The sequence below is a fragment of the Erythrolamprus reginae genome, chromosome 1, assembly GCF_031021105.1.
Source record: "Erythrolamprus reginae isolate rEryReg1 chromosome 1, rEryReg1.hap1, whole genome shotgun sequence".
NCBI lineage: Eukaryota > Metazoa > Chordata > Lepidosauria > Squamata > Dipsadidae > Erythrolamprus > Erythrolamprus reginae.
Genome location: NC_091950.1, coordinates 304,298,819 through 304,314,834, shown reverse-complemented (window position 1 = coordinate 304,314,834; position 16,016 = coordinate 304,298,819). Strand labels below are relative to the sequence as shown.

Here is a 16,016-nt window from a genome sequence, read left to right as displayed (position 1 = left end):
TCCTTCACTCCTCTTCTCACAACAAAATACCTTACTCCGCCAGACTTGAAATTCTTGGTTTAGACAGCTTACAACTCCGTCATCTCCGTTCTGACTTAATTATAGTTCATAAAATCATATACCAAAATGTCCTACCTGCTAACGACTACTTCACCTTCAACCGCAACAATACACGAGCACAAAATCGATTTAAACTAAATGTCAACTGCTCCAAACTTGACTGCAAAAAATACGACTTCAGCAACAGAGTAATCAACACCTGGAATTCACAACCTGATTCTGTGGTTTCTACTCCTAACCCTAAAACCTTTAACCTTAGACTATCTACAGTTGACCTCTCCCCCTTTCTAAGAGGTCTATAAGGGGCGTGCATAAGCGCACCACTGTGCCTATCGTCCCTGTCCTATTGTCTTCTTTTGTTACTTTTTATCATTACTTATCTAATGTTTTATTTGTACAAATTATCACCCTATAACTGTTTGTCAAAATAAATAAATAAATAACTAAATACATAAATACATAAATAAATACATAAATAAATAAATAAATAAATAAGGCTGGCTTTGGTAGGCAGGGTTTTGAAAGTTCAAGTTTCCTTGACTGAGTTCACATATCACAGTAAACAATATTATTTTAACCATGTTCCTTGAATGAATTATAATTGCTAAATTCACACACTGCACCAAGCAGGCCACATTGTGACTTACTATACTGTATGACTTAACTATTGTCTACCAAATCATCCTTGTCTAAACACTTGTTAATGCATAAAAAGTTTATTCAACTATTTTGATTCCCTTTGTCCAAGCTGTATTAATTCTTCTACAACAAAAATTGCATTCTATGCTCATTAATCATGTTTTTCCATACTTTGGCTGGAGTAGAGATAAACTGAGCAGTATATAACAAAATGGGAAATCCCCCAACTTATTTTTAATAGTGTTAAGAATGTTAAAAATGTTTGGATACCTATATTATTATTATTATTATTATTATTATTATTATTATTATTATTATTATTTATTGAAGATTAATAACAGGGTTTTTTTTAAACAATTCTAGTCCATAGAAACCCATCTAATAAGGAAATCCAGCAATGGTTTAATGTACATTGCTGAGTGGAAAGGTGGTCTCCTTGAACACAAAATGGGTCATCTTACTTGTTTTGCTGGAGGGATGTTTGTTCTGGGTGCAGATGGAGCACCAGCTGATCAAACTGGACATCACATTGAACTTGGAGCTGAAATTGCCCGCACATGTCATGAATCTTATGATCGTACAGGTAATTATAAATCGTTAAGTGTTCTTGTTCTGACATTAAAATCTTTCTTATTTCTGTACTTGAATGCAGGACAATGTATTTGTGGCTTAATGAAGATGAACCCAACTACTTTATTGTGTATATATTGTCACAAAGCTGTTCTCCATCAATAGTGCAACATATTCATATCTTCCTAATCTTTTCCAGCCAGAATTTTAAGTAATAATAACAAACTTAGTAATAGCTTCAATATACTGATTGCATAAACTAATTTCAGAAGTAAGAGGAAAGCTATCAAGTTTCCTCGCTCATACTGAAATCCCCCAAAGTGTGTAATATGAAACTTAGGTTTGTCGCTGTTGAAATATAGCAGATGTTAGGCAATTTCACAAGCATCAATAAAATAAACATATCTCCAAGTCTATGTGCTTAAACATGCAAACATTCATGACAATAGGCATAAAGATATATTCCAATTCCACATACTTCAACATTTTGGTTTGTTTAATTTGGGGGTCTGCAGATGCCATGTTGAGTTGTTATGAATTATATATCTCCGGGACCGCCTTCTGCCGCACGAATCCCAGCGACCAATTAGGTCCCACAGAGTTGGCTTTCTCCGTGTCCCATCGACTAAACAATGTTGTCTGTCGGGACCCAGGAGAAGAGCCTTCCCTGGGGCGGCCCCGACTCTCTGGAACCAGCTCCCTCTGGAGATTAGAACTGCCCCCACCCTCCTTGCCTTTCGTAAACTCCTTAAAACCCACCTCTGCCGTCAGGCATGGGGGAATTGAGGCACACACACACACACACACACACACACACACGGGACTATACAATTTATGTATAGTATGTTTGTGTGTATGTCTGTTTTAATAATAAGTTTTTAAAAGTTTTTTAAATTTACTAGATTTGTTAAGAATTGTTTCATTGTATGCTGTGAGCCACCCCGAGTCTACAGAGAGGGGTGGCATACAAATCTAATAAATAAATAAATATTACCAGCTCCAGCCCTACAGCTGTCACATACTTCCTTTTTTTAAAAAATTAAAGTAATGCAAAGTACAGGTATTCCCCAGAACTTTTTGTTATGTTTTTATATCTGAGTTTAATTTCCCTCATTTTTGTTTGTTTGAATAGTTGTGTAAAGCTTAAAAGAAATTGATTCAACAAAATATGTTTTCAATACAATAAAACAATATTTAGGAACATTTAATAACTTTAGACACCCTATAGACACAATTTTATGACATTTTCCAGCTAAAAATTTTGCTGGATAAAACCCTACCTTAATGTATAATGTAACACTTAACAGGGTTCCTCCTGTTCAAACTAAGTAGAACAGTTCTACCCACTTTTCGTCATTTTTCTGCTTGCTGTGACCTTTCAGATTCCAACAATGTTGAGTGGCTAACAAATGTTAACAACTTCCTTGTACAGCAGAAGAATCCTATAATGTGGAATTCAAAATTATAACATGTTATATAGTAATAAAGTAACTCACATATATTAAGATCATGGTTCTTTAGTAGCATTTTAGAAAGGCTTCATTCCAGCACTGTTAAAGCTGAATACCTTAATATTGTGTGTAGGCATGAAATTGGGTCCAGAAGCTTTCCGATTTGATGGTGGAGTTGAGGCAATTGCTACCAGACAGAATGAAAAATATTACATCTTACGACCTGAAGTTATAGAAACTTATATGTATATGTGGCGATTTACTCATGACCCCAAATATCGGCAGTGGGGTTGGGAAGCTGTAGAGGTGAGACATTTAAATCATTTCTTTGAAGTATCTTACTACTTATATGTTTGCCATTTAAAAGAATTATTTGAATTTAGTGCATGCAGCAATATACTGTTTAAATGGATTGAAAATATAATTGGTAAGCTGTGATTTATCTCAGGCAGACAAAGTCATTTGAGAGATTTTAACCATTTCCATTTTTATATCTATTGTTTAAGAAAAAGAAAGAAAGAAAATGATATTTAATTTATTATATTTAAAACATAATTAGCCTTACCTAATAAAATTTTCACTTTTAATTTCATTTTCTCTGTTTTTATCTTTTAAATGCAATATATTCAAAGGAACAGGATAGGAAAAGAAACATTTAATTAATACATGGTTTTCCCCCTAGTATTTGTAATCTCCAGACATTTCAATACGCCAAACAGTTTCAACTATTATTGATATAAGATGTCTAGACATGATGATCAAGACAACTTTAAGTACAAACAGAATCCTTCATATCTAACAGAATTAAAATATCAAATGAATCTTCACCCTTTTCTATCATCTGAAACCTTTTTCATCTTGAAGTATAGCCAGGATTTAAAGCTTCACAATTCCCCAAGAGGGATTATGGTCACTTTCTTGATCAGCATCAGTGTGGGGTTTGTGACTATTTCTTTCTCCGGTTGTTGCAATGGAGTCTGCTATGAAAAAATAGCTCCTCTATCAGTTTACTCATTCCAAACCCAATTAGAATTGTACCATTATTATCTTAATTATTTACGTATCTTTGTATTTTCACTTAAATTAATGCTACATCTTGTTCTACTAAAATGTACACTTGCTCAAAAGTGAAATAAAATTACCAATTTAAAAGGATAAAACAGATATAAGAATAAATATTTATCACAGTGTCTAAATAAATATGCATAAATTAAGATCTGGAGGGCAAAAGGTACTTGATGGAAACAATATGAGTGAATCACATTTATATTATTATTATTATTATTATTATTATTATTATTATTATTATTATTATTATTAATTCAAACAAGTTTCTGAATTAAGAAAAGTCAAGTCCCTTGTTGCAGTAAAAATAATGCAAGTTGTAGTAAAATTCTTACATTAATTTTACTCCAAATTTCAATCCAGCATGACTGAGGTGTTTTATGCAGAATATACTGTATTTTTCGGAGCATAAGATGCGCCTTTTATCTCCCAAAAAGAGGATGAAAATTTGAGTGCATCTTATACAGCGAATATAGCCCCACCCAGCCATCCCCACTCTTTGGTCTCTGCCTGCCAACAATTTACCTCCTTGCAGCAAATAGCAGCAGAGGCTGATTAGCACAAGCCACTGATTGTCTTTCTCCCACTCAGCAGATTGATTGACATTTCCAGCAAGCCCATGTGCTAAAAAGAAAGTGAAACTAAGCTGCACAGAGGCAAATTGCTGAAGGGAGAGGCAAAGGCTGAAACTCGCTGTTTGTTTTTTGCTGCAAGGAGTTAAGTCAATAACTATAAATGTCTATAGAATGTTCAAGTTATTAGACTTATTTTTTAAACACTGCTTTATTATTATTCTAGGCAATTTAACAAAATGAAGAAGCTTTGTAAAATAAATGTTTGATCTGAAGAGTGCTATTGTATGTTCTTTTAAATAGCAGAAAATACTTCCAGAAAGCCACATCAGTTTTAAAGATCAGTAAAAGTATAATCTGAAATATCCTGTTTTAGTATTAAGTATTAATATTAAGATAAGGCAGCTGAGTTAAATTCTGACTTAGTCATGTTTGGAGTAGATCTATTTAAATAATTGGGAGGAGTTCGTGTGATTACATTTAAGAAAACTTTCTGGGATTAATATACTGGCGCCATGTACATTTCTTCAATTCTTTGCTATTAATATGGGTCAGGCACGCATGCACAGAAATACACAGCAAAGAGTGTACAGTATATCTTCTGTCCTGTGTGCTATTTGGCAAATTGCTGGGAGGCAAAGGCCTTTTTTCCTTGTTTTCTTCCCGCCAAACTAAGATGTGTCTTATATTCTGGTGCGTCTTATACTCCCAAAAATACAGTACATTATTATTATTATTATTATTATTATTATTATTATTATTATTATTATTATTTAGATTTGTATGCCGCCCCTCTCCGCAGACTCGGGGCAGCATACAAATCTAATAAATAATAATAATAATGATAATAATAATAATAATAATAATAATAATACAGTAGTACTTCTAGATACGAGCTGCTCCACATGCGAGTATTTCAAGTTACGAGCTGCGATGCGAGCAAAATTTCTGTTCGACACCGGAGCTCAAATTCGGGATTCGAGCCGAGCGTCCACTAGGTAGCGCAAAAATTCCATTTTTTCCAGTTATCTCCACGCGAAATGCCAAATCTAAATGCATTTGTTCGAGATACGAGACGATCTACATACGAGGTCAGCTCTGGCACGAATTAAACTCATATGTCGAGGTACCACTGTACTCGGTACTGACTGTATTGTTCTCATAATTGCTTTAAATTTAAAATTATGAAGTAGTATTATAGTGCAAATTACACTACAATGTTTTGCTTTGAGAAAGATAATGATAAAATACCCTTTCCCCCCACCCTTTTTTTTTTAATTCAGGCATTGGAAAAATATTGCAGAGTGGATGGTGGCTATTCTGGCCTTAGGGATGTTTACAGCAGTCGTAAAAGCCATGATGATGTGCAGCAGAGTTTCTTCCTATCAGAAACGCTCAAGTAAGCAATTTAATGGATTTTTAAATGAGTTATGAATTAATATTTTGCTGGATTGGATCAGTAAGTAGCTGAAACTAGTTCTGTGCAAAGCAAGCATACATTTGCTTTAACAAAGTAAGGTGGGTTGAACAGGGAATCTGATTTACTTCAAAGCAGCAGAGGTCAGCTGAATCCCCTTGATGAAACATCTTAGATTAATTTAAATCCCTGGGCAAACAGTGCTGTGGCAGAAAGCTTCTGCCAACGTTCTTGCCTAGCATTACCTGAATTGCTTCTAGGCGAGGTAGCTTTGGATTATCTGGTTTGTTTTTTGAAGTTACCCAGCCTGCAAAATATTTGACCTGAAGACCTGTTTGAAGCTATGCACCCAGTAGATGTATCTGAAACTATCTCCAGAAATAAAGAGAATATTGAAGAGTTGGAGATGGGAACTGGGGAATCAGGAAAAATTGACCATCAAATCCTAAACTAAAAGAAAGAAGCAGGACCGCAGATTAGTCCTGTGGTCCTGGAAGCAAGAAAACGCCTTAAGCACTATTACCTATGCCTCACCTGAGCAACTGTCAGGTGTTGGTGTAATTGAGAAGAAATGAGACCTGCCTTTTCAGCCACAAATGTTTTAATAACTTTCAAAAGCTTCCCTTTTTAAATTGTAATACTGTCTCCCGGGGAAAATTTGAAAAATATAAAGTTACTTATAACATATAATCTTTGAGTTATGACCAGTTGTTTAGTGACCGTTCCAACAACCTTGGAAAGGGTGCTTTACCACCCATAAAGCACTTCCAGCTACAGAAAATGTTGCACACATACCCTGTGGTTAGATGACTGCGTTTCAGACAGTTGGCTCCCATTGAAAACTGATTATAGCATCCTGCAGTCACATGTTTGCAATTTGCAATATTTTTTTCCCCGTGTTCTGTTACTTTTTGCCAGCTTCTGGCAAAAAACACCCTTTCAGGAGAATGGTCTCAGACTCTGATTTGCTTAATAACCACATGATTTAGACATATGGCTGTATGATTCACTTAACTCTCTTAAAAGCAATTTTAAAATTAGGTCCTATCTCATGGGTGCCTTGAGTTACATCTGCCGCATGAATCCCAGTGGGTCCCATCGACGAAACAATGTCATCTGGCGGGACCCAGGGGAAGAGTCTTTTCTGTGGTGTACCCAACCCTCTGGAATCAACTCCCCCCGGAGATTAGGATTCCCCCCACCCTTCTTGCCTTTCACAAACTCCTCAAAACCCACCTCTGCCGTCAAGCATGGGGAAATTGATTCCCCCAGGCCATTTCCCATTTTACGCAAGGTTTGTCTGAGATGTATGATTGTTTTTTATACGTAGGGTTTTAAATTGCTTTTTTATTGCTGGAATTGTATCATGTGTTATGTTGTGAGCCGCTCCGAGTCTCCGGAAAGGGGCGGCATACAAATCGAATAAATCTAATCTAATCTAACTGCTATGAATTACGACTGAAATTTGGTCCCAATTGCAATCATAAATCAAAGACTATGTTACTAAACAGATTCAATATATGAGAATACAATTTATGAAATGTAATCAGATTGTTTTTAAGTGAAATAACTGATATATTTCTAGTGGAAGTTTGGATACTTCTCAATGCAATACTAAGCAACTTCTTAATATAATCCATTTTCAGTATAAATAAAATAAATATACTACATGTACATATATTTCTAGTTTTATAATGTTTAATAATGCATTTTTGTTCTTTACTAGGTATTTATATTTATTATTCTCTGAAGATGATATTCTTCCATTTGAACATTGGATCTTTAATACGGAGGCACACCCTCTCCCAATTATTAAAAGAGAAAAAGAGGAAAAAGAAAACAAATAAAGCTGTTTTGAATTTCATTTGGGCATATTATATGGCTGTTAATGTTCTAGCTGAATTTTTTTAGTTTTAAACCAGGTTGTCTTTCACGTTTTGTTCTTGCTTCGTTTGTTTGTTTTTGCAGTCTGCTATCAACCTGGCAATTTTATTGACCTAATATTATTAATTTTAATTATTAATATTTATGTTTTCCCAGAACATAATGTGTCATCTCTAGTTTTGTTGACCATCAGAATAATGAGTACTTGGTCAAACAGAATACAGAATTCATCGTGTTACTTACTTTTTACTTTATGTTTAGACTGCAAAATTGTTTTCTCCTCTGTGAGGAGATGTCTGCTTTAAGCTGTAATACTTTGCTGTGTTGCAAAAAGCCATAAAGAATTAAGTACGAAGAGCTTTTTTCTTTTTAAATCTGCTCCAGTGGGATTTGTCTGATCAGTGGAGACAAATCTAACTGTGACAGCATCTTCTTATGCGGGTCTATCATTAATTGGTAATCAGAATACTTAGAAAGATATACTATTCATATAAACCAGATATAGTTTTATCTTATCTGTATATACCATTACATTGAACTGTGGCTTGTCTTAAAAGCCTGGATTATGAAATATTTTTCTCACATTTACATATCAAACCTAACCACAGATAACTTTGGTGCCCATCTATTTTTTTGTCTCTGAATTTGTTTCATAAACAACTGTGAAATAGGGTTGACATTTGGACATGGCTTCACAGATACCCTTTGAGACTGTCTCGGTGAAAATAGAGCTTCAGCAGTATTTTCACCAAAAGGAAAAATCTGTTTCCTGTAAAACTTTAGTTATGCAAGATGAACTAATCTAATGTGCGATATCCTTTTTCTGCTTTGAAATTTATCCTATTTAGAGATTGGTTAGTCCAATTCTATAAGTCTGTTGTTGCTATTTCCAACATTCCATTAGCTTTTACTTCCACTTGACAGATATTGGGCACAATGACGTGGAAAGGGGAGGATAATATACCTCAGAGGTACCATGTTTTAGAAGTTCACACTGTGGCTCTAATTCTCTTTTGAAAGAATTGACCACAGTACTTTAATGCTTTACTGCAGGGGGTGAGGGAACCTAAACTGTTCCCTAGTTTATCAAAGTGATAATGTTGACTGCTTGTTGTTTTTTCAGTTTTGTTATGGAATGGTTCTTTTTCCTGTTTACATTTGGGACGCTTCTGTAAATATTATAGTTTTAATAAGCAACATTAAACAATGAGAGTAGGGATAAATTTTATATGATATGTCATGTTTAGCAGCATTCATGTAACAAAACAAAATTTTGTTGAAAAGAAAGCTGGGGATTTATGTACAACAGAAGGGAAGCTATTGTAATAACCTTTCTTCATTATATAGCTTTTAAAACTGAATTTTGGCTATCCTCTAATCCTAAAAAATTCATCCTCCTACCTGGACTCTCAAATCAGTTTACACCGTTACTGCAAGTAAGTTTATGCTATCAAATTTAGCTATCTATGTTTTGAGCCAAAATAAGAGGACTAATTATAAAAATTGCATAAAATTACTCCCTGATCCATCTGGTGATATACAGTGTTGCGAATATCTGCACTGATGTGAGGCTTTTCAAATGTTGCTACACCTCAGCGCAAATAGTTTCCTCTGCACTATGGCTTAGTGATACTACGGTGCTGCTGAAACATCACAACACTATTTGTAAACCTTATGGATGGTCATATTGTGCTGGGTTTTAGGTTTGGCCATAATGATGATCTGGTAGTCTGAATAGGAAGAACCACAAGCAATAATTTCCTTTCATGCCCCTACCCCACCCCACCCCCCAATTTTACCTGAATCTTTTTTTTTCTAACGCTCTGTGCCAGTTTGCATATTAAGTTTCATACACCCTCCAAGACTTAAAAAACTATTCTGAAAATCAAACACGGCAACTGAAAAATCAGCAAGTAAAGTTATTGGAGGAACAAGGACATTCATGTATATTTGGAACATGACTATTGCAGCTAGCAAATCATATCAAGACATTTTTGTAAAAATGTCATTTCTTGATTATGTAGAGCATTATTAACATGCATATAATTTGAGTATCAGATTGAAAAAAATGCTGCTCACTTGTTGGGCTCTTGTATTTTCTGTTTGGTTCTTTACATCCTGAAGTACATCCACATTAATTTTTTCAAGTACTGATTTAAGAAAAGCAAATGCAATTCCCATCATGGAACGTTGAGGGAAATTAATTTCTAGGATAAAGGTGTAACTTGGGGGGAAAAAAACATTAAAAATTGTATTAACCCATTTTTACATAGGGGCAGTAGGTTTTCTTGCCATAATAATGGAATAAATAGTAAAGTTTCTTTTGGATTATGTTAAGTATTACATTATAGATAACATAAAATTAATTACCAAATAACATTACCCTCTTTTATCAGCAAAGAAAAATTGCTTTTGCAGCTGTTCAGCATATTAACTAGTAAGACATATGCAGTATATTAATTACATAGAACCAGAATCAAACTATATACTGTTGTACAGGATTTATCATTAATATTATTCATCCTGTTACAAATCTATTGGTATTGATTGACCAAAATACTTTTAAAGTCAATGCACTTTCTAAAAGCACCATAAGTGTAATAGGGCAGCAACCATTTGTGTAGCTAATAATGTGCAATATTATCGGTTCAAAGCCATCACATTATAATTTTTTTTAAAAAATATGTAGCAGTTTTAATGTAAAAAGTACAGTTGATTTCCACTTCTTATCTTTTATTGTTCCAACTAAAGTGCCATTTTTACTTTCTTTGGGAGCCACCATTGATGGTAAAGGTCCATTATGGCCTCTAACCTTCAAATCCTTTCCCAAAACACAACTGTAAGTTGTTATTCCTCCTTATGACGCTGTGCACTGCCATGACTTGCCTTGCATCATCCAAAAAGTGATAGTTAAAATTTTAGTCCTGTTCAAATGAGGAATCATTTTGTTAAAAAAAAATTAATTTCCTAAGAGTGAACTCATCAAACTAAAAGTGGTTACTTGGTACGACTATCTCTGATGCAGTATTTCATGTTTGTTGATTTGTTAGATGTTCTCCAAGACTCTACTGTTTGGTAGGACCATCAGTAGTCCTTAATTGTACCAGCCCACTGTTTATCTTCCACATACAGTATATCATGAACATAGTATGAATCATTTCCTCACTGTTATGTTTACATGATAAATTTGTTCCCCTTTTTAAGCCTTTAACAGGGTGTGGTTTTTTGTTGTTCTTTTGTTTGGGGATTTGTTTAGTTGGTTGGTTGGTTAGTATAAGAAGTGTTCCAAGACTTTATATCATTGGATTCAAATATCCTTCCCAGAAATGCTGTGTTAGGCATTCAGCAATCCAGTTCCAATACTATACCAGCTTGTTCCCAAAAATATACTATATATATATAAATATATAAATATATTTAAGACAGTAGAGTCTTAAAAGAATAAATACAAGGAATAATTTCACTTATTCTTTCTAATCATTATATTTAATTTGTGAAGCTGATATTGGCTCATATGTGGCATTTCCCCTCCTCTCTTTTTGCTGCCAGTCCTCCAGTGTATACCACATCAAGGTGCCATTTGGGGTAAATTGGATTCTGACCTGCTCACATGTAACCTTAAACTATAATAGTCTAATTTCAAGTTCCCATATTTTGTGAACTTAATCATTGTGATTTATTTAATAAATCATAGGCCAGTGATCCATGGCTTAATTTAATGTCTGTGAAGTTAATATTTTCCTGTAGTCATCTTTGTCTGCTTCTATAAATTGAATGAAAAATGAACATTTTAAAAATTATACCACCCCCTTTCCATCCTTTAGAGGCAACTAATTGCGCATAATCTCATGAAACGCACTGACTCAAGTGTTTTTATCAATGTCATATTTCTTTTTAAAGGAAGTTGTAATTTTCTCATGGGGGTTATTATTTAAAAGAGCACAATGTTTCTATAGTTCTATAACTTAGAGGTAATCAGGTTGTATGTACAAGCTGCACTAATGTATCTTTTTTGTAAAATGATTTAAGTAGACAAGAAGATTGTATATCCCTTAGAATTGCTAAGTATAAAAGAAACATTGTTTTATATCTTCAAAGTGGCAAAGTCAAGTTTTACAGAAAACTGCCAAAGTATAAAGTTTCAGATTGATTGCCATTTTAAAAGTTATTGCTAAAACCCAGAAATTATTTACAATAGTGTGAATAGCTTCAGATTATCTTTTTTAGAATTTACTAGCAAAGTCACACAAGCAACTTTTGGATTCCCTTTTATCTTTCCAGAAATTACTGAATTAATGCTGATCACTGTGTACATAGTTTAACAATAAAATAACTCTATTTTTTTTAAATGTCTTTTCCAGATTAGACAGTGTCTAAATTTCCATTGCTTTTTAGCAAAAAAACTAAATCAACCACATTGATATGCACAATGTGGCTGTTCAACTACTTAATTTACAAAACCCTGGAAATTCTTAATTTAAGTGCCATGTGTGTTGTATGACAGCTTTATAATCCCAAATGACACTTTGTTGGTAAAGTGAACTGATCATGCAGTCATTTTGTTATAATGTTTTTGTTTGTGCATATTCCACTTAGTCTTTTTCCACCTTTATAGAAATATCTGGTTACAAGAGATCAAAATGTTTAATTTTTAAGAACTATATTTGTAAAAAAAAAAATGAATTGTGAATAAAGTCTTTTAATAAATTCTTTCATTTGGCAAAGTGTGTTCATGTATGTACAATTATTAAAGACGCACAAATAATCTGTAATAAATGGAGATCTAGACTGATTACATGGAAGATAATGTGTCTGGGGTAAAAGACCTATTTTGGCAAGATAAGGATCAAGTGAATTCAAGTGAGGTTAGACTTAGTTTTGTGACTACATAGAGATTCTAGGCTGATTCCTCATTTGACTTCACCCTCCCGGATTCTGCCACTCCTCCTACACAAAACGTGGTTTTCCGGTTAATTGTTTTACCAGAACACATAAAAATGAACACATAAACTTCCTAATCCATGTCACGTAGTCAACAATGTACAACAAACACTGTAAATAAATATATTTCACTGCATTCACCCAGAATCTAAAAATAGGTTTTCTCAAACATACTACCTGAAAAATTCCATTTCACAATTTACATCCAAAGTACCAGTACGTATGGTATTGTTGACCTATTTAATCACTCTGGGATTAAATTGCCTTATTTTGCCTATGATAGATGACTTGAGTCAGTAACATTTAAAATTTTGTGAACAAGCTATGGATATGTTCACAAAATGGAATGGAAATTATGATTATTATAATGAAAACTACCAGAAGGTAAATTCGTGACATTCATATCCAAGCACCTCAATTTTCTTTTCCTTCTCCACCTCCTTTTTGGGCATTGTTTCTAAACAAAACAATGCAGTCATTTAATTTTTTCTAATAAACCCTCTAGCATCCACAACAAAGCTCAATGACAACAAAATGTCAGCAAACACACTTTATATTTACATGGTTCAACTATATAAATCATAAAATTGGCACATTAAATATTGGTGCATAAATATTAGCACCTTCCCCAATGGACAATTTTGTGCTCTGGTATTAAAGAATTGTATTCAGCATTTATAACGAAGTCATAAACTTTCAGTGATAGATTTTTATCTATTTAGATAGGCTACTACTCAGTAGTACTCAGTACTACTATCCATCCATGAATATATGACCTGTAAAGGTAGTGTGACATTGTCTCCTTCAATATACAAAAACCAAAAGGGGTGACTATTTCGTTTCTGTACTGAAGAAGGAACAAAATTTTCCACTTCTCCTGAAAGCAGAGGCCTAATGTGGAGAGGAGGGAAGGTGAGTTATGTTTGGCACAGCTCACTCTTCCACTAATTTGATGTGCTCAAAGTGGACTGTGTTCCTGTATTTAATGGTAGAGTTGGTTCTGGGCCTGAGATATGCAAATAACTGCTTGCAAGTAATTGATTTGATGTGAGAAAAAATTAATGTAGGAACACTATATAAAATGGGTTTATATTATGTTAGTATTTATTTCCCATCAGCTCTTTCCATAGCTTCAGAATTTTGAGAAAATAAAGCTATCCAATTCCTTTCTGCAACATTTTTCAAGTTCCCTTTCATTTCCAGAATTAATCCCACGGAACCATTGCAAATATTCAAACAACAAACAAAGCATCATCTAGTGAATGTACAATTGTTGGGAACAGAATGTTGCATTGTCACTCAGGAGGCCTCCAGCTTTTGTCTCTCTTAATTATGTATATTTTTGGAATTGGCGCATCCTTATTTTTATGGGAAATTTCTTCTTTTTTGTGTGTGTGATTATTAGTGGTACATTTGGTTTAATGGCTCTTTCCATTTTGAGCAAAAGAATATTGTAGTAGTCTTCAGCAGTATTGCAGCCAGAGAATAATGTTTGCCAATCAAGAGATGAGAGGTCGGCATATATGATATCATAGTTGACTTTTTAAAAGTTGTAAATAGTTGTCCTTACTTCTCTGCCCCTCTTGAAGATGGGTTAATAGAAGTCAGAAATGTGCAATTTCTCCCTCGTTAATGGTGAAGCTTGGACTGCAGCATACAGAGAAGCTGTAAATAGAGCCAGGAAGGCAGATGGGATAATCAAAACTCTGTTTTGTCACATTTCATTTAAATGAAATGTAATTGCAATTAAACAGTTAATATGACTAGTTATACGTGTTTAATAATTGTCCCCTGCTATTCGTTTTTTTAAAAATTGTAATGCGAGGGTGGGGGCAATATGTGGCCTTGCAGCCTTACATTTTGCTTTTCTGTGTTAAATGACATCAAGCAATAGATCTACCTTCCAAAGGAGCTGAAAAAAGTGTTCATTATCATAATTAGTAATAAAATGAAACAATTAAAATCTGCCTTTTTGATAAATGCAGCACTCAAATATTCCAGCCAAGACAACTGCTCTCCCAAATCACTGAGTAAAGTCATAAGCTAGGTTACTAATTAACATAAATCAGCCAACATTTTCTCTGACCCATAAAATCATTACAAATATGAGATTGCTATTTACAAGCTTGCTAGGTATTTCAACAGGCTTGCTTCAGTAGAGGACTGCTTATTAGATTCAAAAGCAATAAGATTAACTTTGAATAAAAAGAGTCCTTTACAAACTCTGATGCAGATATAAATCTTTAGGGCTTCTTCAGGATCCGTGGAATTGGTTGGATGTAGGGGACACCATGGCCTAGGAGTTAACACTCTGGGCTTGTCTTCCAGAAGGTAGGCAATTCAAGACCCAGGTCCCACCCTGTGGTGAGTTTCCATTAATGCCCAACTCCTGCTAACCTAACAGTTTGAAAGCATGCAAATTGCAAGTATATACCGTATTTTTTGGAGTATAAGATGCACCAAAGTATAAGATGCATCTTAGTTTTTGGGGAGGAAAATAGGAAAAAGAATCTGCTTACCAGGTATTCATCTAGCTAGTGTCCTTAGCCAGCACATTATTTTATCCCCTGGTTAGGGCTTTAAAAAAACTTTATTCAGAGAGAGTAACAATAAAAGAGCTTGCAAGCCAGTAAGAGCTGGGAACATCATTAGCACCTGGAAATAAACAATTGGAGCAAGTAGAGCAATGAAAAAAAGCTGCAAAGACTTAGGGCTTGGAAAACATTCTTTGCAGAGAGTAACAATGAAAGAGCTTGCAAGGTAAGAGCTGGGAAGATCATTAGCAGCTAGTTAGGGCTGATAAAAAAGTACATTCAGAGTATAACATGTACCCAAATTATCAGCCTTTTTTAGGGAAGAAAAAGGTGTATCTTACACTCTGAATAATACAGTAATTACCACTTCAGTGGGAAGGTAACAGTGTTCTGTGAATCTCGGTATATAGTCATGCCAGTCACATGACTACAGAAGCATCTTCAGACAATGCTGATTCCCTTAGCTAGGAAATGGAGATTAGCACCATCCCCTAGAGACAGACATGACTGGACAGGGGAAACTTTTTTTCATCTATTTTTATATGGATGGAAATGGATCTCCACATAAAGCATCAACAATATCAATGCCCCAAATAGCATCTAAGAAATAAATGAGATTCCAGTCCAAATCTCTCATCCAAGGTTTGATTTATTAAGAGAGCCATGTTGGTTACACTGTTGCCAGCCTGATACTAACTTCCTTCTAGTACCCCACCCAAGTCAAGGTTCATCCTTTGTCCCCACGCCCACAAGTTCATCATGAGGACCAGTCCAGTTGCAGGGATTCCATCCACCTCCTCCTTACATCCGCTGGTGCAGAACAAAGGGTGACCTTGGACTTCAAGAAAGGAATTTGTTGTGGCTAGTAACTTTCCCTCTCATG

At 34.5% G+C, this 16,016-nt stretch overlaps 1 protein-coding gene across 1 annotated transcript in view; it reads left to right on the top strand.

Annotated features, from left to right (window-relative positions):
- Positions 1 to 7,638, top strand: part of MAN1A1 (mannosidase alpha class 1A member 1) — an 83,598-nt gene extending 75,960 nt beyond the window's left edge. Inside the window, exons 9-12 of the mRNA XM_070733435.1 lie at positions 1,063 to 1,282; positions 2,854 to 3,026; positions 5,641 to 5,756; positions 7,501 to 7,638. Coding sequence (XP_070589536.1) covers positions 1,063 to 1,282; positions 2,854 to 3,026; positions 5,641 to 5,756; positions 7,501 to 7,621 — 630 coding nt within the window. The 3' untranslated portion in view covers positions 7,622 to 7,638. The remainder of the gene's footprint in view (positions 1 to 1,062; positions 1,283 to 2,853; positions 3,027 to 5,640; positions 5,757 to 7,500) is intronic.
- The last annotated feature ends 8,378 nt before the right edge of the window (positions 7,639 to 16,016 follow it).